At 43.9% G+C, this 21,763-nt stretch overlaps 1 protein-coding gene across 1 annotated transcript; it reads right to left on the reverse strand.

Annotated features, from left to right (window-relative positions):
* Nucleotides 1–5,015: 5,015 nt before the first annotated feature.
* LOC112250294 (short transient receptor potential channel 7-like) lies at nucleotides 5,016–20,985 on the reverse strand. The gene is made up of 12 exons (XM_024420332.2): nucleotides 20,283–20,985; nucleotides 9,866–10,628; nucleotides 8,874–9,056; nucleotides 8,356–8,520; nucleotides 8,010–8,226; nucleotides 7,587–7,829; nucleotides 6,832–7,096; nucleotides 6,490–6,685; nucleotides 5,969–6,190; nucleotides 5,783–5,869; nucleotides 5,593–5,668; nucleotides 5,016–5,457 (listed from the first exon to the last, which is right to left on the reverse strand). The coding sequence occupies exons 1-12, from the start codon at nucleotides 20,672–20,674 to the stop codon at nucleotides 5,318–5,320; spliced, it is 2,949 nt and encodes a 982-aa protein (XP_024276100.1). The 5' UTR covers nucleotides 20,675–20,985; the 3' UTR covers nucleotides 5,016–5,317.
* Nucleotides 20,986–21,763: the final 778 nt, after the last annotated feature.

Here is a 21,763-nt window from a genome sequence, read left to right on the forward strand (position 1 = left end):
AAAAAATATAAATCATGAAATGCCTACATTGTTTGTCCTCTGGAGTTACGTGCCTTTCTTTGTTTGCTGAAATCCATATTTTTTTTCAATGAACGTTTAATCAAATACTACCAAAAACGTTTTACCAGTGGCGTAAAGTACTTCCGTAAAAATACTTTAAAGTACTTAATGTCACGGGTATCGTCTTCTGAAGAAGAGGAATTGGACCAAAGCGCAGCGTGGTAAGTGTTCATGCTTTTAATTGAAACTGAACACTATAACAAAATAACAAAGCAAATAACCGAAACAGTCCTGTCAGGTGCAAAACACGAAACAGAAAATAACTACCCACAAAAAACATGTGGGAAAAAGCTACCTAAGTATGTCTATCTGACAGCTGTCTATCTGATTGGGAACCATACTTAGGTACCCTTTTTCCCACCTGTGTTTGTGGGAAGTTAATTTTGTTTGATGGCACATAGCCTTAAGCTTCACGGTTTGTTTTGTATTGTTTAATGTTTTGTCGGCGTCATTTCTTAAATAAAGTAAAATGTACGCTCACCACGCTGCACCTTGGTCCTCATCCTTCAATAACTGTGACAGAACTACCCACCACCAAAGGACCAAGCAGCGTGGTAAAGAGGACTCCTGGACATGGGAGGAGATCCTGGATGGTAAGGGACCCTGGAGGCAGGCTGGGGTGTATCGCCGTCCAAGGGAGGAACTGGAGGCAGCTAAGGCGGAGAGGCAACATTATGAGGGAACACGGCTGGCAATGGAGCCCGAGAGGCAGCCTCCCCCAAACATTGGGGGAGGCACACGGGCAGTGTGGCTGAGTCAGGTTGGAGACCTGAACCAACTCCCCGTGCTTACCGTGGCGAGCATGTGACTGGTCAGGCCCCGTGCTATGGGGTGATGTGCACTGCATTGAGGCTGAGCATTCACAGGCCGGTATGCTCGGTGCTAGCGTCCCGCATGTGCTGGGTGGAAGCGGGCATCCAGCCAGAACGGGTGGTGCCAGCTCTGTGCTCGAGACCTCCAGTGCGCCTCCACGGCCCAGTGTATCCGGTGCCTCGGCTAAGGAAGAGGCCTCCTGTGTGTCTCCCCATCCTGGTGAGTCCTGTGCCTGTGCCCAGCCCAGAGCCTCCAGAGACGGCCTCCAGTCCGGAGCCTCCAGAGGCGCCCTCCAGTCCGGAGCCTCCAGAGGCGCCCTCCAGTCCGGAGCCTCCAGAGGCGCCCTCCAGTTCGGAGCCTCCAGAGGCGCCCTCCAGTTCGGAGCCTCCAGAGGCGCCCTCCAGTTCGGAGCCTCCAGAGGCGCCCTCCAGTTCGGAGCCTCCAGAGGCGCCCTCCAGTTCGGAGCCTCCAGAGGCGCCCTCCAGTTCGGAGCCTCCAGAGGCACCCACCGGTCCTTAGCCTCCAGAGGCGCCCTATGGTCCGGAACCTCCAGCGATGACGGTCACCAGTCCTGGGCCCGCAACAAGGGTGCCCAGTCCGGGGCCCACTACGAGGGTCCCCGCACCAGAGGTGGCACCAAAGTGAGGTGAGATTCTTCAATGTTGCCACCCTTTGCCTTGATGACAGCTTTGCACACTGTTGGCATTCTCTCAACCAGCTTCATGAGTTGCATTTGGAATGCATTTCAATTAACAGATGTGCCTTGTTAATTTGTGGAATTTCTATCCTTCTTAATGTGTTTGAGCCAATCAGTCGTGTTGTGATAAGGTAGGGGTGGTATACAGAAGATAGCCCTATTTGGTAAAAGGCCAATTCCATATTATGGCAAGAACAGCTCAAATAAGCAAAGAGAAATGACAGTCCATCATTACTTCAAGACATGAAGGTCAGTCAATCCGGAACATTTCAAGAACTATGAAAGTTTCTACAAGTGCAGTCGCAAAAACCATCAAGAGCAATGATGAAACTGACTCTCATGAGGACCGCCACAGGAAGACCCAGAGTTACCTCTGCTGCAGGGGATAAGTTCATTAGAGTTACCAGCCTCAGAAACTGCAGCCCCATAAAATGCTTCACAGAGTTCAAGTAATAGAAACTTCTCTACATTAACTTTTCAGAGGGGACTGCGTGAATCAGGCCTTCATTGTCGAATTGCTGCAAAGAGACCACTACCAAAGGACACCAATAAGAAGAAGAGACTTGCTTGGGCCAAGAAATGAGCAATGGACATTAAACCAGTGGAAAACGGTCCTTTAGTCTGATGAGAACAAATGTGACATTTTTAGTTCCAACCGCCGTGTCTTTGTAAGTCGCAGAGTAGGTGAACGAATGATCTCTGCATGTGTAGTTCCCACTGCGAAGCATGGAATTGGAGGTTTGATGGTGTGGGTGTGCTTTGCAGGTGACACTGTCTGATTTATTTACAATTCAAGGCACACTTTAATAGCATGACTACCACAGAATTCTGCAGCGATACGTCATCCCATCTGGTTTGCGCTTAGTCCCACTATCATTTGTTTTACAACAGGACAATGACCCAACACACCCCAAGGCTGTGTAAGGGCTATTTGACCAAGAAGGAGAGGGATGGAGATCTGCATAAGATGACCTGGCCTCCACAATCACCCAACCTCATCCCAATTGAGATGGTTTGGGTTGGACTGCAGAGTGAAGGAAAGTGCTCAGCATATGTGGGAACTCCTTCAAGACTGTTGGAAAAGCATTCCAAGTGAAACTGGTTGAGAGAATGCCAAAGCTGTCACCAAGGAAAAGTGTAGCTACTTTGAAGGATCTACAATCTAAAATATATTTTGGCTTGTTTAACACTTTTTTGGTTACTACATGATTCCATATGAGATATTTAATAGTTTTGATGTCTTCAATATTATTCTTTTTTTTAAACTAAGAAAAACCCTTGAATGAGTAGGTGTCCAAACTATTGACTGGAACTGTACATATCTACCTCAATTTCCTTGTACCCCTGGTTGGTACTGGTACCCCATGTATATAGCCAAGCTATCATTGCTCATTGTGTATTTATTCCTTGTGTTACAATTATTTGTATTGTTTAAAAAAAAAATTGCATTGCTGGGAAGGGCCCATAAGAAAGCATTTCACTGATATTTTACACCTGTTATTTACGAAGTATGTGAAAATCAAAATTGGTGGGACCTGTAGATTGTATGATTTTTTTTTTTTGACAATTAGTATTTGGAGCCCTAGGCCCACGTCTTCGGAGATTCAATTTGCCGTCTTTGAGAAACCTAAACAAGCACAAAGTTGCTGGTTGTATTTCATTAACCTTTATTTAGAAAGTGTGGATTTCAGCAAACAACAAAAGGCATGCATCTGCAGAGGACAGAAATGGGTACAAGGTAGGTGTTTAAATTATATTTTTGAAGTATTGACCTTGGGAAGAATCAATGTAGTCGGAGATAGTTTCCACAAAGCCTGGTATCTGCTCTGCTCTGTTGGTGAAGTTCATATATACACCTGCACTGTAGTGGCAAGATGTTGGCTAGAGTTTACGTTCCAATACCAGAGAGGGCACACTCTATATAATGCTAAACAAATTTTTGTGAGAAAACCATCAGTAAAGTTGAAAATGCGATGAAAACCCATTTAACTTGTATTTGTTTATTCAGTACATGGGAATTTAATAGCAAAGGGTATTTTTATGTGCTCTGTCATCACGCACAGCTTTTAATAGGATTTGATGGAAACACATCTCTGGTGCATATTGTTTTTATGCAGATTTTACAATAATCGTATGACAATCTGTCACCAATTGGATGTAAACATAGCTATTGAGAGGAATAATAATGGAGTCTTTTTAAAAAAAAAATTAAGGTACTACCTCCGTTATAGTTTGTTGGACAAAGCTTATGGTGAAATGATTGGAGTGTTTTGATATATGCCGTAAATAAGGTCTGTGGTATACGTTTTGTTCCATGAGATTATCTTCATCAGCTAACGTCACTTTGTGCATTTTTAAGCATTTATGAAATTTTTAAAAAGCACAAGTTTTCATAACTCATAAAGGTTGTGTTAACTGAACTGACTGATATCTCATAGAACAAAATGTATAAGATCTCCTAAGCCTGTGTTAACCACAGACCTTATTCATTCCCCATTAATTTTCCCCTAAGGAATTGCTGAAGGAACTAGAGGTAACTTCTTTCAGGTTTTTAGGACTATAAGCTGGCGATCTAGATGTTGATCCTCACTTGTGTTTTGTCTTATTAGACCAATATATTGTTCAAAGACAGATTTACTAGATCTGGAGTATGGCAAGTTGAGTACAGTACTATTTTTATATATATTTTTTTAACCTTTATTTTACTAGGCAAGTCAGATTTTGTACCTTGTTAGCTCGGGGATTTGAACTTGCAACCTTTCGGTTACTAGTCCAATGCTCTAACGGTACCACTAGGCTACACTGTCGCCTTCTAACCACTAGGCTACATTGCTCCTTTAATAAAGTTATTTTGAGGATGACATTTCTCTTGGGAGATTGTAGATAAATGTGTGTATTGTTTGCAACGGTCAGTTTGGGCTGCTGGAAGATATATTCGCTTGCCTTGTTCATCAATGAATTTCCTAATTCATGTTTACTGATAAAGGACATCATGCCGCTTATTTTATAGCAAGTATCACTTACTCCTGATTCGACGCACACAGATTCTCGAACCTATGACCTCTGTCTTGCTAGCACATGTAGCTGCCCTCCTAAAGGATCTTACCAGTCAGCGCTAAAAGAAAAAGCTAGCTAGGGAGTAAATTTCACACATCCCACCCCTCACACTTACCAACTTTGAGCTGAGTGCAACTATAGATCCGGGTCAAGGCACCACTGTAAAGGACATAACACTGCCTGTTTAGTGATTAGTGACCTGATTCAGCTCACACTGAGGCTTGAACCCAGGACCTCTGCCTTGGTAGCACACATGACCACCCTCCTGAAGTGCCTTACCAATTGGCACCACACGAGCAAGCTAGCTATTTGGTGGTGCAAGTGGGGATATTTCAGGCTGAGGAGTGTGCTGCAATAGCATCAATAATACAGACAGGCCTACTCAATAATAATAATAATTTTATTTAAAAATGTCTAAATATTTCAATACAAACATTTTTTTTTACAAATGTAAAATACTCTTGTCTACACACATTCATCAGCATTCCGCCAAGGTTATCCTACTACTTTACAGGCAGAATGATTTAATGTGAATATATATATATTTTTTAATATAGAGGAACACAACTACAGCGAGCCTACACTACATCTCAAAGTGGAGTGCAATCCCAGAATTTAACAACACACTATGGATCTAAGTTTGAAGGTTTTATACAAAGTTCTTATACAGAGAACACCCCTCAATTCCCATCAGGGTTTCTTGGCATTCTTGCTAAGCTTGTCACCAAGCTGTTGGATCAAGTCAGCTAGCTCTTCTGTGGCCTGAGACTTCTCCTCGAGGAGCTCATATCGCAGGCTGGAGATGTCCTGCTTGATCTCCTTCAGCTCACCTGCAAGGCATGCACAACAGGTTATTGATCGCTCAATCCACTACAACTCCATGTCACAGCCTTGCAGCTGTAAGAATGATGAGTATTCCACAACAGCTTTGAGATCTTACATAAATGGATAGGAATCATTCTCACCTTCGTTGATTTCGTCATTTTCACTGTCAACCTGAGCCTTTAGCACATATCTCTTAATGAGCCTCTTCATCAGTTTCTTTCAAGAAAATAGGGAGAATCGGAACTTTAGAGACAACAGTTCAGAATGTAGCATGTCTGAATATCGTCTGATTTTGCTAATTAATCAAATTGACCTGTATGAAGGAAGTACCTGGTATCGAGTAGGATGTTTGATGGGTTTTCTAATGGTGAAGTCATCCTGCCCTGGTGTCCTGGTTTGAGGTCTGTACTGATTAAGCTGAAATGGAACAGAAACCACACACCCATTAAAGTTTCATTAATTAAAGAGGAAGATATATAACTGGCTACAGCCTCTCCCTAAAAGCCAACTTCTGACCTTAAATCGCAAATTGATCATGGCTGTCTCACGCTGGTTGTCATGGTGACGAGCTTTGGCCTTGCACAGCCTCACCAGACAAGCCCTTGTGCGCAGAGCTAGGTAGTAGAAAGACTTGGGGCTGGGAACCAGGTTAAATGGTGGGGGCAAAGTACGCCCCTCGTCAAAGTAGGATAGCCAGAGTTTGGCACGGGCAAACTTCCACTCCACATCAGCATCCTCCTGTTGAGATTGAGACAGGCCATGATATAAATGGAGAGTAGTGATAGGTGAGGGGCAATGACTCAGTTTAGAGCACAATCATCCAATAATCTAATATGGGCTGATTATTTTATCATAACTGCTCACAACAGTGTACTCACAAAATGGTACATGAATACAACATGAACATAACAGTATAACAACTCACCCATACTGTAAATTGACATAATTCCACTCTGACCTCAAATCATTGATTATTGACAATATGTCTCCTGTGAATTCCCTAGTGGTATTTATGGCCTATTGGTTCCTAGTCTCACCTCAATCTCTTGATAGGAGTGATTGATCATTGCAATCAGCATGTTGAGCAGTACGATTACCATGGTTACATTGTAGACGCCAAAGAGAACATAACCAATGTTCTCTATGAACTTATGGTCATACTTCAAGACCACAGAGATAACCTCGGACAAGCCGAAGATGGACCAAAATAGAGTCTTAAAGCTCTCCTCCACCCTGTGAACACACATAAACAAACAAAACACACGCGTGCAAACGCACACACACGGACATTAATAAATAATATACAAATGAATACATAGACATACATACATCTCTACTTAAAGCACTTAATTTACAGGAACAGGCAGGAGGGCACTTACGTGGTGAAGGCGGGGTTGTACTTGGCACCAAGGTAATAGGAATATAGATTGAACATGCCAATCATGAAAGCTAGGAAGACCATTATGAAGATGACCATGAACTTGAATATGTCCTTGACCGTCCGGCCGAGGGAGATTTGAAGTGGGCCGAAGCTCTCATTGGCAGGCAAGATGTAGGCAATGCGGGAGAAACTGAGCACCACCGCAATGGAGTACAAACCCTCGGAGATCAGCTGAGGGTCGGAGGGTAACCACCTGTTCCTGGCTGAGAGAGAGAGAGAGAGAGGTTGCTGTTAAATGTCACTTTGTGACCTGGGGACTGACTCAGGTTCTATGACATTTCGATAAAAAATGTGTTATTCACATGGAATTGCTCAATTAGGTGGTACTTCACATGGGAGACTCTAGAAACATCTGTGCAAACACCTTTTTATCTTGGCGCTATATAAGGTTCTACCTGCAGTCTGATCACACAACACTGCGTATGTCAATCAAAAATAATTGTGTGCAAGGTGATATACTTATTTAGGCATGAAAGAGGAAGACATCACAAAACAGTTCTGAGATCTGGGACTTGAAAAATACTCATTTCAAAACTCCATATTTTGCAGATAGAACCTCATAGTACCAAGTCCTTGAATTTTCATATCATAGGTTGCAGTCCTCTTTTTACATAACTTTTTTTAATCACTGCTTTTTCAAAAGAATGACCAGAGATTAAGCATTGTTATTATCATTCTCTAAGTGTCACTGACCATGGGTGTAGTATGCTACATTTGGTGGCAGTGAGGCGTTGCTCAGGTCTATGTTGGGCATGTTGGGCACATACATGTCCACATACAGCTGGGCCTCAGAGGCCCTCAGGAAGGCCATGAGCCGAGCTGTGAAGGATGCCACGAAGATGGACAGCATGCCAAAGTCTAGCACGTTCCACAGGTGCATGATGTACTCCCTAGGCCCATCAGCCCAGATCTCCTTACACTCCGACCAGATCATCCCTAATGAAGAGAGTGCTTTCAGTACGTGCAAAAGCTCTCTGTTTTGAGCATACGAGTGGTATGATTTGAATACTTTAAGATTTTACTCATGGTGAAGAGACAGGTACAAAGACACATGAATAGACTAGATAATAAAGTCTCTCCCACAAAAGCAGCTGTTTGAAAACCAGAATAAATTACCAAGCACCCAATTCATGATGAGCATCTCAGTCCAGGAGAACTGACTGGTTTTGACCCTGAACACCTGATGAGGGTGGTCTGTTATTGTCTCATTGGGAAGGTTCTTGACCCCTTCGAAGCGGTCCGAGGCATTGATTACCAGTAGTCCAAGGAAGATCGTGAATGACACAGCATGGGCCACAAACTTCATGAAGGGACTGCGGAGAATCTGACCCAACTGATAGAGGAAATCAACCGCATAAATGGCAACCATCAACCTCATGATATAAACACATCACTATTTTTAATAACACAAACGTGTTAATGAGTGATTCTAAGAACACAATAGAAAGGGGATTGTGTGTACCTTACTGCAGGGCATGACCCAGTATGCGATGGCGAGGAAAGGAAGGCCGATCGCCACTCCCAGGACTGTCCAGCATTTGACCCCAACAGACTGCTGCCTAAGTCCAGCTAGGTTCTCATACCACAGGGTCAGAAGCTGCTGCTGGCAGTTAGGATGGGCCACAAACTACAGAGACATGATGAAAAATAACTATGACATACTACAACATTGACAACAATAGGCCAAGGGTGACTGCTTTGTCATACCTTGCATATTATTGTGTTGTAGAATCCATTGTTGGATGTGAAACAGCTGTAAAACACACAGCTGTAAACCCTTTATAGGGGATGTGAAGATTGGGAGAATATAATCAAATGTGTCTTTCTCATTGTGCTCTTGAGACTGATTGCAATTCAGATTTAAAACTATGAAATCATGCTAGACACAATAACAGAGATGTACAAAGACAAACACCAGAGTTAGGAAACATTTAAAATAGCATGTTTGATTTCAGATTAATGTTGAGTGGTTCAGCTAACCTTTTTGACCTCGTACTTAATGGCCAGTTTGACCCGGATGAGGCAGGGTCGACTGTGATCACTGGGCAGAGCTTGGTCCACATCCCCATTCAAAATGGCCTCCACCTCCTCCGTGTCTCTGCATAAGTCAAGCACTCCCACCACAAAGTCTTTACACTGCATGGACAGCTTCCTGTAGTCATTCTACACAGAGAGTAGAGAGCGAGAGAGAGAAAGGGAGAAGGATAGGGAGAGAAAGAAAAGGAGAGGAAAAGAGATGTGAGAATTATTTAAAATGAGGCAAACCCCAGGGGTCACACCTTTTGGTGAATTGTTAATGTCAGTCTCTCACTTTTTGCTCTACATGTCAAATATTCCAATAGAAAACCACAGACCTTTTCTGCACTGACAAATGCTGTGTATATTTTCTTATCTCATTCAGGCAGGGTGTGTGGGTGTGAGTTTGCATGCCACTGTTTGTGTTGGTCACACATGGTTCTTTATAATGTGCATAAACTGTGTATGCATGCATTTGTACGTCTTTCGGTGGGTGTTCCTCAGACAGAGGAGATACAGTGTGTGTCCTTGTGTGTGTGTCTGTGTTTATACCCATCTATGTTAAAACCTCCACCCAAACTCTTTGGAGAGGTCTGTAATCAGTATAAATTAACGTTGCGATAATTTCTAACCGGTCAATGACCGATTTGAGATTGGGACCAATCTTAATTTTCTCACAGCGGGTTCCAATAATATTAGAGTGTGTCATTTGGTGAAGTATGCTGTACATGGACTAACTGATTTGATCTCTTCCCAATTAATCATTTCTGTGAGTAATCAAAAGACAAAAGTCAGCTCTAGGGCTTTCACAAAAATATCTGCACAAAGCTTTTAAATATTGCAAAATGAGTAAGAGGGGGGAGAGCATGTGTGAGAGAAAGCAAGCCAATACATTACATAGGTGAAAAGTAAACCCTTTCCTTCACCCTCAAGCTTGGTCTTTGTGTTTTTCTCACCTTGAACTCAGTCTCGATGTTGGCGAGGCGAGCCAGCTCGTTGCTGAGCTCCAGAGCTGTGAATACAGGGTCCTCACTAGACAGGGAGAGGTAAGCAGCACTGGCTAACCCTTTATAGGCATTCATCCTGGAGCGGGAGTGGCTGAACGAGTCACGGCATTGCTTGTCATGACACTCATTACATTTACAAAAGTAATCATGGGGTTTCTCGATGCGGGCTCCCTTCATCAACAGCGTGTGCACGATCTCATACTCCTGGCAGTGTGCAGCCAAGATGACCGGGGTCACGTCATGGGAAAAACGTGTACCGTCTTCATCGTAAGCATAAAAGTCATCATCTCTTAGCTCCTGCTCCAGGGGGCTTAGGGTTAGGCGCAGCCCACCTCCGAATGCAGGGTGGGCCAGGATAGCCTCTACGATGCGCACATAGCCCTTACTGATGGCAAAGAGTAGACCATCCCCCACACGCGCCAGCCCCTCCTTCTTCAGCAGCAGCTCTGTCACCTCCAAGTGCTCATTACCCACAGCCAACTGCAGTGCATTCTGGCCCATGTAGTCCACACAGTTGACATTGAGGGTCTTGGACTCCTCCAGCATCTTACGCACCACTGGGATGTTCCCGTACTCAGCAGCATCTAGGAAGCGCTCCTCCTCTGAAGTGAGACTGGTGCCCCGCTCACTGAACATGTAAGCAGGCCCACGGATAGCCTGCCGACGGCCCTTCTCTCGCACAGTCGTTTTTCTACGGTGCATGTTCTCAACTCTGGATGGAGAAAGGCGGTGACAAAAAAACACTATTCAGACTACAAGGAAGTTGACAGGAACTGAAGAGAAGAGTAAGCTGAAGAAAACAACATTCAGTGCAGATGTTTATTTACCCTTTTCCAAATGATAGAGTCGGGAGTGCTTTAATAGTTTTTTGTTAGCTACAATGGCATGAGTATGTAATTTCAGCATGTATAATACACAACATTCTTAGTCTCCACAGATTTTTTTACTAAGCCATTGGATGACAAGTGTGTCTCTATGGAGATAGGTGTGATCTGCATCTGTTGAATGATGGCTTTATTTGACAGCCAGAGGTTTGCTGTGTGTGGGCCTACAGTACTAGCTAAGCAAGACATATACTTATGTTACTGATGGTGATGCAAGGTCCATGAGCTCAACAGGATACAGTAGTTTTACATATTTGGTTATATTATGTTTGTTTACAAATACTCAAAATGGGAGTGTTAGACATAATAGGAATGTCATATCATAGCAGGCCTACCCATAAATAATGTAGTATCTCATAAATAATGTAGTAAGACAGGTGTAGGAAGACAGTTGTACTAAACTTAAGACGGATTTATAAATTATTTTTCAGGAATCTATGGCTATACCATGGTCAACCCACACAGACAGTGTGGTGAAGAAGGTATAACAGCACCTCTTCAACCTCAGGAGGCTGAAGAAATTAGATTTAGCCCCTAAGACCCTGACAAACGTTTACAGATGCACCAATGAGAGCATCCTGTCGGGCTGGTACGGCAACTGCACCGACCGCAACCGCAGGGCTATCCAGAGTGTGGTGAGGTCTGCCCAATGCATCACCGGGGCATACTGCCTACCCTGCAGGACATCTACAGCACCCGGTGTTACAGGAAGGCCAAGAATATCATCTAGGACCTCAGCCACCCTGTCATGCCCTGACCTTAGTTATCTTAGATTTATTTTTTTATAGGTCAGGGTGTGACGAGGGTGGTATGTGTGTTTTGGTCTTGTCTAGGGTTTTTTGTACATCTACGGGGTTTTGGTTTGTCTAGGTAAATGTAGGTCTATGGTGGCCTAAATTGGTTCCCAATCAGAGGCAGCTGTTTGTCGTTGTCTCTGATTGGGGATCCTATTTAGGTTGCCATTTTTCCATTTTGGTTTTGTGGGTTATTGTCTATGTGCAGTTGCGTGTCAGCACTCGTGTTTATAGCGTCACGTTCGTTTTGTTATTTTGTTTAAGTGTTCTTTGTTTTAATAAAAGAAGAATGTATTCATCTCACGCTGCACTTTGGTTTCATCGTTATGACGAACGTGAGAGAATAACCCACCAAACAAGGACCAAGCAGCATGAAAAGGAGGAACAGCGCTTAATGGGGAGATGGACCTGGGAGGAGATATTAGATGGAGCAGGACCCTGGACACAGCCGGGGGAGTATTGCCGTCCTAAGGAGGAGTTAGAGACAGCGAAAGGGGAATGGCGATACTATGAGGAGAAATACAGGAACAGTGAAGAAATGAAGGTACACGGCTAGCACGGAAGCCCGAGAGGCAGCCCCAATATTATTATTTTTTTTTGGGGGGGGGGGACGCAAGGGAGATTGGCTGAGTCAGGTGGGAGACCTGAGCCAACTCCTTGTGCTTACCGCGGGGAGCATGTAACTGGTCAGGCACTGTGTTATGCAGAGATACGCATGTGACTTCCGGCGCCGACAGAGATGGCCGCCTCGCTTCGCGTTCCTAGGAAACTATGCAGTTTTTTGTTTTTTTTACGTGTTATTTCTTACAATAGTACCCCAGGTCATCTTAGGTTTCATTACATACAGTCGAGAAGAACTACTGAACATAAGAGCAGCGTCAACTCACCATCAGTACGACCAAGAATATGACTTTCGCGAAGCGGATCCTGCGTTCTGCCTTTCACCCAGGACAACGGAATGGATCCCAGCCGACGACCCAAAAAAACGACTTCGTAAAAGGGGGAAACGGAGCGGCCTTCTGGTCAGACTCCGGAGACGGGCACATCGTGCACCACTCCCTAGCATTCTTCTCGCCAATGTACAGTCTCTTGACAACAAGGTTGATGAAATCCGAGCAAGGGTAGCATTCCAGAGGGACATCCCGCCTCTCGGCTGCCCCTCGGGGGCGTATGCTTCATGGTTAACGTGACGTGGTGCGATCATAACAACATACAGGTACTCAAGTCCTTCTGTTCACCTGATTTAGAATTCCTCACAATCAAATGTCGACCGCATTATCTACCAAGGGAATTCTCTTCGATTATAATCACAGCCGTATATATTCCCCCCCCCAAGCAGACACATCTATGGCTCTGAACAAACTTTATTTGACTCTTTGCAAACTGGAATCCATTTATCCGGAGGCTGCATTCATTGTGGCTGGGGATTTTAACAAGGCTAATCTGAAAACAAGACTCCCTAAATTTTATCAGCATATAACTAAAACAAGAAGCTCCCGCGCTGAGGTCTGTTCAACGCTGGTCCGACCAATCTGATTCCACACTCCAAGACTGCTTCCATCACGTGGACTGGGATATGTTTCGTATTGCGTCAGACAACAACATTGACGAATACGCTGATTCGGTGAGTGAGTTCATTAGAACGTGCGTTGAAGATGTCGTTCCCTTAGCAACGATTAAAACATTCCCAAACCAGAAACCGTGGATTGATGGCAGCATTCGCGTGAAACTGAAAGCCCGAACCACTGCTTTTAATCAGGGCAAGGTGACCGGAAACATGACCGAATACAAACAGTGTAACTATTCCCTCCGCAAGGCAATCAAACAAGCTAAGTGTCAGTATAGAGACAAAGTAGAATCTCAATTCAACGGCTCAGACACAAGAGGTATGTGGCAGGGTCTACAGTCAATCACGGATTACAAAAAGAAAACCAGCCCAGTCACGGATCAGGATGTCTTGCTCCCAGGCAGACTAAATAACTTTTTTGCCCGCTTTGAGGACAATACAGTGCCACTGACACGGCCAGCAACTAAAACATGCAGACTCTCCTTCACTGCAGCCGACGTGAGGAAAACATTTAAACGTGTCAACCCTCGCAAGGCTGCAGGCCCAGACGGCATCCCCAGCCGCGCCCTCAGAGCATGCGCAGACCAGCTGGCTGGTGTGTTTACGGACATATTCAATCAATCCCTATCCCAGTCTGTTGTTCCCACATGCTTCAAGATTCAAGAGGGCCACCATTGTTCCTGTTCCCAAGAAAGCTAAGGTAACTGAGCTAAACGACTACCACCCCATAGCACTCACTTCCGTCATCATGAAGTGCTTTGAGAGACTAGTCAAGGACCATATCACCTCCACCCTACCTGACACCCTAGACCCACTCCAATTTGCTTACCGCCCAAATAGGTCCACAGACGATGCAATCTCAACCACACTGCACACTGCCCTAACCCATCTGGACAAGAGGAATACCGATGTGAGAAGGCTGTTCATCGACTACAGCTCGGCATTTAACACCATAGTGCCCTCCAAGCTCGTCATCAAGCTCGAGACCCTGGGTCTCGACCCCGCCCTGTGCAACTGGGTACTGGACTTCCTGACGGGCCGCCCCCAGGTGGTGAGGGTAGGCAACAACATCTCCACCCTGCTGATCCTCAACACTGGGGCCCCACAAGGGTGCGTTCTGAGCCCTCTCCTGTACTCCCTGTTCACCCACGACTGCGTGGCCACGCACGCCTCCAACTCAATCATCAAGTTTGCGGACGACACAACAGTGGTAGGCTTGATTACCAACAACGACGAGACGGCCTACAGGGAGGAGGTGAGGGCCCTCGGAGTGTGGTGTCAGGAAAATAACCTCACACTCAACGTCAACAAAACTAAGGAGATGATTGTGGACTTCAGGAAACAGCAGAGGGAACACCCCCTTATCCACATTGATGGAACAGTAGTGGAGAGGGTAGTAAGTTTTAAGTTCCTCTGCGTACACATCACAGACAAACTGAATTGGTCCACCCACACAGACAGCATCGTGAAGAAGGCGCAGCAGCGCCTCTTCAACCTCAGGAGGCTGAAGAAATTTGGCTTGTCACCAAAAGCACTCACAAACTTCTACAGATGCACAATCGAGAGCATCCTGTCGGGCTGTATCACCGCCTGGTATGGCAACTGCTCCGCCCACAACCGTAAGGCTCTCCAGAGGGTAGTGAGGTCTGCACAACGCATCACCGGGGGCAAACTACCTGCCCTCCAGGACACCTACACCACCCGATGTCACAGGAAGGCCATAAAGATAATCAAGGACAACAACCACCCGAGCCACTGCCTGTTCACCCCACTATCATCCAGAAGGCGAGGTCAGTACAGGTGCATCAAAGCTGGGACCGAGAGACTGAAAAACAGCTTCTATCTCAAGGCCATCAGACTGTTAAACAGCCACCACTAACATTGAGTGGCTGCTGCCAACACACTGACTCAACTCCAGCCACTTTAATAATGGGAATGGATGGGAAATGATGTAAAATATATCACTAGCCACTTCAAACAATGCTACCTAATATAATGTTTACATACCCTACATTATTCATCTTGTATGTATATGTATATACTGTACTCTATCATCTACTGCATCTTTATGTAATACATGTATCACTAGCCACTTTAACTATGCCACTTTGTTTACATACTCATCTCATATGTATATACTGCACTCAATACCATCTACTGTATCTTGCCTATGCCGCTCTGTACCATCACTCACTCATATCTTTATGTACATATTCTTTATCCCCTTACACTTGTGTCTATAAGGTAGTAGTTTTGGAATTGTTAGCTAGATTACTTGTTGGTTATTACTGCATTGTCGGAACTAGAAGCACAAGCATTTCGCAACACTCGCATTAACATCTGCTAACCATGTGTATGTGACAAATAAAATTTGATTTGATTTGTCTCCAGTGCTCTATTCTAATGAGCATCCAGCCAGGACGTATTGAGCCAGCTCTATGTTCTGGATCTCCAATGCGTCTCCACACTCCAGGGTATCCTGTGCTTCCTCCCCGCACTCGCCCTGAGGTGCGTGTCCCGAGCCCGGTACCACCAGTGCCGGCACCAGGCCTCCAGTGCGCCTCCAGCGTCCAGTACGCCCTGTTCCTGCTCCTCGCACTCGCCCTGAGGTGCGTGTCCCCAGCCCGGTACCACCAGTGCCGGCACCACGCACCAGGCCTACAGTGCGCCTCGGCAGTCCAGATCGTCCGGCGACAGTACCCAGTCCAGAGCATCCGGCGACAGTACCCAGTCCAGAGGATCCGGAAGCAGTGCCTAGTCGGGAACCGCAAACGACGGGCCACAGTCCGGAACCGCAAACGACGGGCCACAGCCCGGGGTCTCCAACGAAACGACAGGCCTCCAGGCGACGGGCCACAGTCCACAACATCCGGCGATGATCCACGCATTGAGGGACCCCAGCCCGGGGCCTACGGCGAGGATCCGCAGTCTAGAGCCTCCGACGATGATCCACGGGTCAGTGCTAAAAGAGCGGACTCAGTGTAAAGAAGGGGGCGGCGTCCAGAACCAGAGCCGCCACAGAGGTTAGATGCCCACACAGACCCTCCCATATAGGTTTAGGTTTGCGGCCGGGAGTCCACACCTTTTTTGGGGGGGGGGAATCTTTGTTTTCTTTATTATTTTGGTTAGGTCAGGGTGTGACGAGGGTGGTATGTGTGTTTTGGTCTTTTCTAGGGTTTTTTGTACATATATGGGTTTTTTGTTTGTCTAGGTATATGTAGGTCTATGGTGGCCTGAATTGGTTCCCCATCAGAGGCAGCTGTTTATCATTGTCTCTGATTGGGGATCCTATTTAGGTTGCCATTTTCCATTTTGGTTTTGTGGGTTATTGTCTGTGTGTAGTTGCATGCCAGCACTCGTGTTTATAGCATCACGTTCGTTTTGTTTAAGTGTGCTTCGTTTTAATAAAAGAAGAATGTATTCATCTCACGCTGCGCCTTGGTCTCATCGTTATGACGAACGTGACACACCCGAGCCAGGCCGGTTCACCCCGCTACCATCCAGAAGATGAGGTCAGTACAGGTGAATCAAAGCTGGGACTGAGAGACTGAAAAACAACTTCTATCTAGGCCATCAGACTGTTAAATAGTCACCAGCCTCCGCCCAGCCAGCCAGCCTCCGCCCAGTACCCTGCCCTGAAATTTAGTCACTGTCATTAGCCGGCTACCACCCAGTTACTCTACCATGCACCTCAGAGGCTGCAGTCCTATGTACAGTGCATAGTGATGGAACACCGGTCACTATAATGATGTTTACATATTGTTTTACCCACTTCAAATGTATATTCTGTATTCGTCAAGGTCTATCCGATTTAACTATTGCTGTACATATACTATTCTTCAGATATACTGCACATTCTATCCATATACTGTCCATAGTCTATACATCCCATCACACACACACACTCCTGACTCTGACATTGCTCATCCTAATATTTCTTAATTCCATTATTTTACCTTTGAGATGGTGTGTATTGTTGTGTACATGTACATTTTGCACATTATAAAAGGCAAGCTTGTTCCTTTGATTTGACCTATAGCAAAAATCTACGTGACTTCTCCACTGAGCCAACCTGGAGTACAGGGGTGGCTACACCATTTTTACCATTATCCCCTGTGCATTTATACCTGTGTTCTCTGTTTGTCTTGTCAAGCCTACCAGCATGTTTTTCTATATTCCTTTTCACTTTAGTCCCTGTTTTCTAGTTCTTCCGGTTTTGACCATTCTGCCTGCTCTGAGTCTGCCTGCCGTTCTGCACCTTACAGACTCTGCCCTGGATTACCGACCTCTGCCTGCCCTTGACCTGTTTGTCTGCCCCCTGCATTGTAAATAAACTTCTATGATTCAAATGATCTGCATCTGGGTCTTATCCTGAGTTCTGATAGTTACACAGTAGGTAGTGTAAAGCAGAGCACAGAATTTGACCAACCTTTACTTGGTCATACTTCTTCAATTCCGACTTGGAAGACAACCATTTTCTAAACTTCAATGTCTAGTTCCAAGGGTTTAATTTGAATTTAGAAAATGCTTTGTTATTAAATAAATGTTTTGCTCCATGAAGTAATACAACGGGTACAAATCTTCTCATTGATCGAGACGAGTGTCACCATGTAATTCGGCACTTTGCGGTGGACACCCACCTTTCTCAATCAATGAGAAGATTTGAAATAGACAAGATGGCGGCTCTATGCCTGTCAATGCTTGTCTATTTCAAACTCTCAAGTGTTTAAAATTCCAAAAACGAGCAACAATGAATAAATGTAGTTTCTTGGAATAGCCCTGTCTGACTTAAAATATTTTTCAATACACCATTTAAGGTGTCTTACGGAGTTTACATAAATCCAGTTAAGTTACATTTCAAGATAAACTTGAAATAATTAAGTTGTTCCTTTAGATGATCTGATAGCTGATACTTTGGTCTTTGAAAATATATCTTTTAAATTGTTGTCAATAATAAGAAAATGTGTACTAAAAAGAGTTGAGATTTTCCCCATCTTTCAAGAATCCCTGACACTGGGTAAGTTCACTACTTTTTTTGGACAAGCTATGTTTTCAATAATGTTCTGTTTCCATTAATTCTGATTATTTCCAGGGATACACAACATCCTGAAATATATGTAGATATGTTTGTTAGATATGATACTATACTTCCCTTGATGCTGTGGTGTAGTGTAGTGGAGGGTATACGCAGGTATACCCACTTATTGTATGTGGGCATACTCGTTTCTTAATAATCCCCACGGATGCATATCAAAGTAGTGTAGTGGAGGTATACGCCAAATCAATTAATAAGGCTGATGGAACAGATCAGAATATTTAGCTTAAAATGTTGAACTATTACATCACATTGTAGGCGCAGCAATGGAGGTAGGCCTTATGTACGATTGTTCCAAAATGCAATTTGCGGGAAAAACAGTTCTAAAATGAGCACTGCGCAAAGCGGTTTCAAGGACAGAGATTGAAATATCAGTTAGACATTTTGAAAGAGGGAAGATCTAAAGATGCAACCATTATCATGAGTTGCTAATATGACTATGAAATGACAATGAAAGAAAGTTGCAAGAAAACCAACAGAACAGGAGAATGTATAAGAAGTCTATGTGAACGTATGAGGAAGTCTTTATAAAAATAATTGCCGAAACGTTTCTATGGTGGGATTTTGGCTATAGGTAACTTTGAAGCAAGATAAGACATGCCTCATAATATGAAGTAAAATGTCCAGGTTTCAAACAATTAACGGACAGGAAAAATATAGCCATACTAATGATACTCTATGCCTACCAGGCAGAATGATATGATTATTTGTGTTAATCCATTGGCCATCTGCTTTGCAAACTCCATCTCCTGTACTACAGAAACACTGCTAACTGACAACAGTGCTAGGTGCCTGTGCACTTGAATTGAAGGTTAACTACACTGAAAAATCAAAATGTCTTAGATTTTTTTTCCAGACATCAAGAGTGATCTTCTGAGGAAGCATTGTGCACTGAGTAAGCATTGTGGTTTAAGTATTGTTTTGGAAAAATGCATTAAAAAAAAGTGTGACATTAAAATAATTGGGATCGTTGTACCATCCACGGGACAGTTGAGCTAACGTATGCTAATGCGATTAGCATGAGGTTGTAAGTAACAAGAGAATTTCCCAGGACATAGACATATCTGATAGTCAGAAAGTTTAAATTCTTGTTAATCTAACTGAACTGTACAATTTACAGTAGCTATTACAGTGAAATAATACCATGCTATTGTTTGAGGATAGTGCACAATTTTGAACATAAAGCTATTAATAAACAAATTAGGCACATTTGGGCAGTATTTATACACAATTTTGAACAGAAATGCAATGGTTCATTGCATCAGTCTAAAACTTTGCACAAATTGCTGCAATCTCGTGGCCAAAGTCTAAATTCCACCTGGGCTTGAATAATACATTATGGCCTTTCTCTTACATTTCAAAGATGATGGTTAAAAACAAAAACAAAACGAATGGTTGTTTTTTTCTTTGTATTATCTTTTACCAGATCTAGTGTGTTATATTCTCCTACATTCTTTTCACATTTCCACAAACTGTTTCCTTTCAAATGGTATCAAGAAAATGAACATCCTTGCTTCAGGGCCTGAGCTACAGCTAGTTAGATTTGGGTATGTCATTTTAGGCGAAAATTGAAAGAAAACGGGGCGGATCCTTAAGAGGTTTGAGCAAAAACCTGAATAATAAAGAAAAATCAGAAACCTTTGAATTTCTGACTCAGGTGACAGACTTATTTATCATTCAGTAGTAGACCTACTATTAGCCTACTTGCACAGTACAGCTTGGGTTGGCCTGACTATGAACGACAAATATGGGAATTATAATTTTAGGTAATTCAGAGTGTATGTCACTGTTTGTCATATCATTTTTCACACAGGGCGTATTTCCCTCGCTGAGCGGACCGTTTGGGACATTTTCGGCTAAATTAGAGTATACCCACTTCACCAGGCACCAATGCACCACTGCCTTGATGTAGTGATGTTGAATGTAAAAACTGGCTCAACATACCCCACTCTCGGTAATATGATAACATGTCCTGATATTATTATGGTGGTTATTTACGGTATCGCCCAACAAGTGTCGCACTTACGTTTTCTGAGGTGAGTTGCTGTGATCGTACTCAGAATGATCCCACTGGCTGTTGAAATCGTGCAGCCCGACATCTGAATTCCAAGGGATTTCTTTTACTTGAGACTGATATGCACCGTTGTGGTCCTCATATGTATTCATCGAGACGATTTGTTGGTCGTGATGGTTGGCGTCACTGTACACCGTGTTATCATACCACTCTCCTCTCGGATTCTGTCGTCGTCTGTACAAAGCATCTGGCAGAGTCATACATCGGGTTAAAATTGGGGGATTAAAAAACTGGGTGTCATCGACGACAGTGGATGGTAAGGGTTGAGGATCAACCTCCCACTGCTCAGATGCGCTCTCATGACAGTCTCTATTAGGTGGGGAGGAAAGCGCTGCTGCCCTCATCACGAGTGTATGGCTCCAGGTGTCTTTACCTCTCGTCCAGTTCCAACAGTCTTCTAGTGGTTCTGAATAGAAAGATTGACCAAATAGTTACCCATAAAACACTCTTGAGCAGTCGCAATAAATTGACAGAGAAAATCTCTCTCTCTCGTTCTCTCTCTGCAACTGATATACGCCTAAATATGGAGTAGGCTGTAATCCAATTCAATTGGGACCTTTTTGTCTGTCAGCCAGTGGTAGCCTAATCAAAACGGGTTTTCAGTTTTCAACTCTTCTCTGAAAGGCTTGACATGAACTCAACTCCTGTGTGATCTGTAGTGGAGTAGGTACCCATATATAACATGTCAGGTGCACTAATTGCCGCCTGTGAACTGCCAAATCTTCTCTGATGAATTGGGGGCTGTCTATTAAATCCCAACATCCTGTTGTGGGGCTTTGATCCACTTCAAAGGCGCAAACAGGGCTGTTCTGTTGTGCAGCAGGTTGCACATTATGCTAATCTAATGTGACTGCACACCATCCAAGCTAAAACAATTTTGTCTTTGCCAGAAAACATAACTAATTTGGCCCTCAGCTTCCTCCTATCTGCATTGAGGATTGAAAGATATTTTGTGGCTGAAGGTTTTATTTTAAGGATTTTTTAACTTGAATGATGTGTGGTTGGGCCCTGATTTTGTGAGAATTCATAACAAATCATAATGTGTATGCAATCTTGCTCGCACCCATTCATCTAATTATTTTCAGTGGATTAGATTAGAATACAAAAGATGTGCCTATATGGGTTGCATATGCAGCTGTAATGAATAAAAAGCATTTAAGATGTCAAAGAAAAGATAAAAGTACAGAATGTGCTGGGAAAAAACTGATCAACAGCAGAGTCCAGGTTATTATGGGACCCTCTGGTTTAGCCTAATCAATGGCCTTGCATGACCAATTAGATGTCAGGATTAATGGCTTCGATTACTGGAGGAACACCTCTGTCACAGACAGTGCTGCTCCAGGAAATCAATTTCCACAAAATTAGAGTGAAAATTATATGTTTTAACAAGACAGAGTATCATTACATAAATGAAGGCTACTTAACATACTGAA

This window comes from Oncorhynchus tshawytscha, linkage group LG30, assembly GCF_018296145.1.
Source record: "Oncorhynchus tshawytscha isolate Ot180627B linkage group LG30, Otsh_v2.0, whole genome shotgun sequence".
NCBI lineage: Eukaryota > Metazoa > Chordata > Actinopteri > Salmoniformes > Salmonidae > Oncorhynchus > Oncorhynchus tshawytscha.